The following is a 6,000-nucleotide window of genomic DNA, read 5'->3' as shown; positions in this document are numbered from 1 at the left end:
AACATGCCTAATTTTAGTCATAGACCCCTTCCCCTTTCCAACCGCCCAGACCTGTCTGCCAGTACAGAACATGCCTAATTGTAGTCATGGACCCCCTCCCCTTTCTCAACCGCCCAAACCTGTCTGCCAATACAGAACATGCCTAATTTTAGTCATAGACCCCCTCCCCTTTCCAACCGCCCAGACCTGTCTGCCAGTACAGAACATGCCTAATTTTAGTCATAGACCCCTTCCCCTTTCCAACCGCCCAGACCTGTCTGCCAGTACAGAACATGCCTAATTTTAGTTATAGACCCCTTCCCCTTTCCAACCGCCCAGACCTGTCTGCCAGTACAGAACATGCCTAATTTTAGTCATAGACCCCTTCCCCTTTCCAACCGCCCAGACCTGTCTGCCAGTACAGAACATGCCTAATTTTAGTTATAGACCCCTTCCCCTTTCCAACCGCCCAGATCTGTCTGCCAGTACAGAACATGCCTAATTTTAGTCATAGACCCCTTCCCCTTTCTCAACCGCCCAGACCTGTCTACCAGTACAGAACATGCCTAATTTTAGTCATAGACCCCTTCCACTTTCAAACCGCCCAGACCTGTCTGCCAGTACAGAACATGCCTAATTTTAGTCATAGACCCCTTCGCCTTTCTCAACCGCCCAGACCTGTCTGCCAGTACAGAATATGCCTAATTTTAGTCATAGACCCCTTCCCCTTTCTCAACGGCCCACACCTGTCTGCCAGTACAGAACATGCCTAATTTTAGTCATGGACCCCCTCCCCTTTCTCAACCGCCCAGACCTGTCTGCCAGTACAGAACATGCCTAATTTTAGTCATGGACCCCTTCGCCTTTCTCAACCGCCCAGACCTGTCTGCCAGTACAGAACATGCCTAATTTTAGTCATAGACCCCTTCCCCTTTCCAACCGCCCAGACCTGTCTGCCAGTACAGAACATGCCTAATTGTAGTCATGGACCCCCTCCCCTTTCTCAACCGCCCAAACCTGTCTGCCAATACAGAAAATGCCTAATTTTAGTCATAGACCCCTTCCCCTTTCCAACCGCCCAGACCTGTCTGCCAGTACAGAACATGCCTAATTTTAGTCATAGACCCCTTCCCCTTTCCAACCGCCCAGACCTGTCTGCCAGTACAGAACATGCCTAATTTTAGTTATAGACCCCTTCCCCTTTCCAACCGCCCAGACCTGTCTGCCAGCACAGAACATGCCTAATTTTAGTCATAGACCCCTTCCCCTTTCCAACCGCCCAGACCTGTCTGCCAGTACAGAACATGCCTAATTTTAGTCATGGACCCCTTCGCCTTTCTCAACCGCCCAGACCTGTCTGCCAGTACAGAACATGCCTAATTTTAGTCATAGACCCCTTCCCCTTTCCAACCGCCCAGACCTGTCTGCCAGTACAGAACATGCCTAATTGTAGTCATGGACCCCCTCCCCTTTCTCAACCGCCCAAACCTGTCTGCCAATACAGAACATGCCTAATTTTAGTCATAGACCCCTTCCCCTTTCCAACCGCCCAGACCTGTCTGCCAGTACAGAACATGCCTAATTTTAGTCATAGACCCCTTCCCCTTTCCAACCGCCCAGACCTGTCTGCCAGTACAGAACATGCCTAATTTTAGTCATAGACCCCTTCCCCTTTCCAACCGCCCAGACCTGTCTGCCAGTACAGAACATGCCTAATTTTAGTCATAGACCCCTTCCCCTTTCCAACCGCCCAGACCTGTCTGCCAGTACAGAACATGCCTAATTTTAGTCATAGACCCCTTCCCCTTTCCAACCGCCCAGACCTGTCTGCCAGTACAGAACATGCCTAATTTTAGTCATAGACCCCTTCCACTTTCCAACCGCCCAGATCTGTCTGCCAGTACAGAACATGCCTAATTTTAGTCATAGACCCCTTCCCCTTTCCAACCGCCCAAACCTGTCTGCCAGTACAGAACATGCCTAATTTTAGTCATAGACCCCTTCCCCTTTCTCAGCCGCCCATACCTGTCTGCCAGTACAGAACATGTCTAATTTTAGTCATGGACCACCTCCCCTTTCTCAACCGCCCAGACCTGTCTGCCAGTACAGAACATGCCTAATTTTAGTCATAGACCCCCTCCCCTTTCTCAACCGCCCAGACCTGTCTGCCAGTATAGAACATGCCTAATTTTAGTCATAGACCCCCTCCCCTTTCTCAACCGCCCAGACCTGTCTGCCAGTATAGAATATGCCTAATTTTAGTCATAGACCCCCTCCCCTTTCTCAACCGCCCAGACCTGTCTGCCAGTACAGAACATGCCTAATTTTAGTCATAGACCCCTTCCCCTTTCCAACCGCCCAGACCTGTCTGCCAGTACAGAACATGCCTAATTTTAGTCATGGACCCCCTCCCCTTTCTCAACCGCCCAAACCTGTCTGCCAGTACAGAACATGCCTAATTTTAGTCATAGACCCCTTCCCCTTTCCAACCGCCCAGACCTGTCTGCCAGTACAGAACATGCCTAATTTTAGTCATGGACCCCCTCCCCTTTCTCAACCGCCCAAACCTGTCTGCCAGTACAGAACATGCCTAATTTTAGTCATAGACCCCCTCCCCTTTCTCAACCGCCCAGACCTGTCTGCCAGTACAGAACATGCCTAATTTTAGTCATAGACCCCTTCCCCTTTCCAACCGCCCAGACCTGTCTGCCAGTACAGAACATGCCTAATTTTAGTCATAGACCCCTTCCCCTTTCCAACCGCCCAGACCTGTCTGCCAGTACAGAACATGCCTAATTGTAGTCATAGACCCCTTCCCCTTTCCAACCGCCCAGACCTGTCTGCCAGTACAGAACATGCCTAATTTTAGTCATAGACCCCTTCCCCTTTCCAACCGCCCAGACCTGTCTGCCAGTACAGAACATGCCTAATTTTAGTCATAGACCCCTTCTTCTTTCCCCACTGCCCAGAAATGGCTGCCAGTTTCATTCATTTCAACTTAATTTCGTCCTTAGATCCAATTAAGGTTCAAGAACGCTGTCCTGGGCACACACTTCAGCTATCTGTGTTGTCTGTCCAGGACAGTGGGTCAATTGTTAGTGGTTAGTGAGAGAGAAGAGGGTGTAGTGGTCTACCCACTGAATCGTTAAAACGTACTCTAGGTGGGAGCCAGTACCGGGCTGCGAACTCTGTACCTTATGTCCTATGATTTAACCACGACAGCTTCAAGGCCGGTGGCTGCCAATGCAGAACACACCTAATTCTAGTCGTAGATTGACAACTCAATCCTCGCTCAATCCTCTTTCGTGAGAACCGGATAGCCAACTGCTTGCACTTCCGGCTGTCATTATTTCTTGTAATATACCTTAGTCAGTGATTCCCTTGTTGACGGGTTGATGCAGTGTAATTGAAAAGTTAACGTGCCGAGCCCAATTCAGACGAAACAATTTGTTTTATTTCCATCATCTGAACATGGAACATTTCACATATTCAGGGTCGGTCTTAGCTAGCAGGGGAGAAGAAGGGGGTCCCACATTTGGCAAGACAAAGATTTATTTACACTCGGGCCGTTGCACAACTGCACGGGAGGAATATATACATATATACAATTTATAACATTCACGTGACAAGATGGTTGATAATAAACATACACAAAGGCCAATAACTAAAATTCTATAAGAATAAGGTGTATAACAAAAACTCTAAATGCATTAGATACACGTGCATATTTATGAACACCATTAAACATATACCATAGCTTGGTGGTCATATAAATTTGTACCACGCTATTGTGTCGTTCCCTTTGATTTTGCCACTGGTGTGTGTGTGTGTGTGTGTGTGTGTGTGTGTGTGTGTGTGTGTGTGTGTGTGTGTGTGTGTGTGTGTGTGTGTGTGTATTATATTTATATATATGCTTTCTAGAAATCAATAAACGAACAGTAATAGATATTGTTCAAGAAATCGATCAAGTTTGTTTTGTTTAACGACACCACTAGAGCACTTTGATTTAGTAATCATCGGCTATTGAATGTCAAACATTTGGTAGTTGTGATAAACAAACACAACAACAAAAACAAGGCAAACAAAAACAACGAGACAAAGCTATAAAAAAGTTAATACAATAATAATAAAACCCCACCAAATAGCTCCCCAACCCCCCACCAAAAAACCAAACAAAAAACAAACAAACAAACAACAACCCCCCCCCCAAAAAAAAAAACCCGCACCAAACAAACAAAAATCACCTAAAAAAACACCAAAACAAAAATCCAAAACAAACCCAACACCCCACCCTCCAATCCCCCCAAAAAACAAAGAAAGAAAACCGAAAAGAACCACCCCAACAAACAAACAAAACAAAATAAATAAATCAAATAAAACAACATAATAACAACACCAACAACACTAGATCATATTGTCACTGAAGATTTGTAATGATGAATATTTAACCAATGGATTTAACCTTTAAGTCATTATTCTTAAAACCATGCAACGTATTGTGCAAATTACAAACATTTTAAAATTCATTTATTACGCGTAACTGTTTACAAAATATCATCAAAACGGGCCAAAATACATCATAACAAGGACTCAAACAGATGATTAATAAAACCATCGGGATCATGACTTGATTAACATGCCGAGAAATCGGATTTACAATATCAGATTGCAACAAGCTGTCCAGAGGACAATAAAATCCTATTCATTGCAGAATTAATTACGATTTACAGATTCAACCATCATAACAACAGATTGATGAAATATTGTTTAATTAACATTCCACATGCCTCACAAAACTCTATTCTTGTTTGGCGTACACGGGCGAGCACGTACAATAGAGTCACATTAGTTTCGACGTAGAGGTACTTATCTAGGGAGCATTATCCAATTAAGTACATTTAATGTATGTACTTCGCGGTATTCATTAATTGTATTTGGGACTGTCCCGAATTTCCTGCAATTTGATATATGTCCAAGACTTTGTAACTACTAAAAATACGTATTAAATAATATATAATAATAATACTACTAATAATAATATAATATATATTAGTGTCTACTGCGTATACACCAGATATTTTCTATCACAAATTTAAAAAAAAACAAACAAAACAGATGCTCCAGAATGAAATAAAAATGTTATTTTCCAGCACCTTTTCGTAATGGCTGCTGTCGTCGGCGTTGAGTAAAATAATGCGCTGCCACATCCGCCGTGTTGTTTACGTCGTCGTCGCCGTGGTCTTGATTCAGCTCGCTGTCCAGCTCTTGTTTCTGATGCAACAACGGCGTCCTGCAACACTCACACGTCATCTACTTGCTGCGCACAACACGGGTGACGAATCGTGGGGGATATGCAACAACAAGGTATTTCAAAGTTTCTTTCTAGATTTGTTTCATGTTGTGTTTAACTACACAACTAGAGAACATTGATTTATTAACCATCTTTTATTGGATGTCAGTCATTTGATAATTTTGAAATATAATCTTAGTATTAAAATAGAAATAGTCTTGTTTAACGACACCACTAGAGCACATTAATTTATTAATCATCGGTTATTGGATGTCCGTCATTTGATAATTTTGACATATGGTGTTAGTATTAAAATAAAAATAGTTTTGTTTAACGATACGATTAGAGCACACTTATTTAATAATCATCGGTTATTGGATGTCAATCATTTAATAATTGTGACATATAGTCTTAGCGTTAAAAATTGTATTGTTTAACGACACCACTAGAGCACATTAATTTATTAATCATCGGTTATTGGATGTTAACCATTTGATAATTTTGACATAGTCTTAGAAAGGAAACTTGCTAATTGTTTTCATTTGTAGCAAGATATTTCAAAGTTTGTTTCTTGATTTTTAAACACAAAATTATCGAAACTACTAGAACTCATTGATTTATTAATCATCAACTATTGGATGTCAACCATTTGAAAATTTTACATATAGTCTTTGGGAAGAAACCTGCTACATTTTTCGATTAGTAGGAAGGTATTTCAAAGTTTGTTTATT

The 6,000-nt window shown here is 42.7% G+C and overlaps 1 protein-coding gene across 1 annotated transcript in view; it reads left to right on the top strand.

Annotated features, from left to right (window-relative positions):
- LOC121379995 (lysosomal alpha-mannosidase-like) overlaps positions 1-6,000 on the top strand; it is an 82,616-nt gene that overhangs the window by 24,253 nt on the left and 52,363 nt on the right. The window contains exon 2 of the mRNA XM_041508702.1: positions 5,130-5,343. Within this exon, the coding sequence (XP_041364636.1) occupies positions 5,173-5,343 (171 nt within the window). The 5' untranslated portion in view covers positions 5,130-5,172. The remainder of the gene's footprint in view (positions 1-5,129; positions 5,344-6,000) is intronic.

This window comes from Gigantopelta aegis, chromosome 8, assembly GCF_016097555.1.
Source record: "Gigantopelta aegis isolate Gae_Host chromosome 8, Gae_host_genome, whole genome shotgun sequence".
NCBI classification, from domain to species: domain Eukaryota; kingdom Metazoa; phylum Mollusca; class Gastropoda; order Neomphalida; family Peltospiridae; genus Gigantopelta; species Gigantopelta aegis.
The sequence above is the reverse complement of the archived record's forward strand: the minus strand, read 5'-3'. Positions and strand labels throughout refer to the sequence as shown.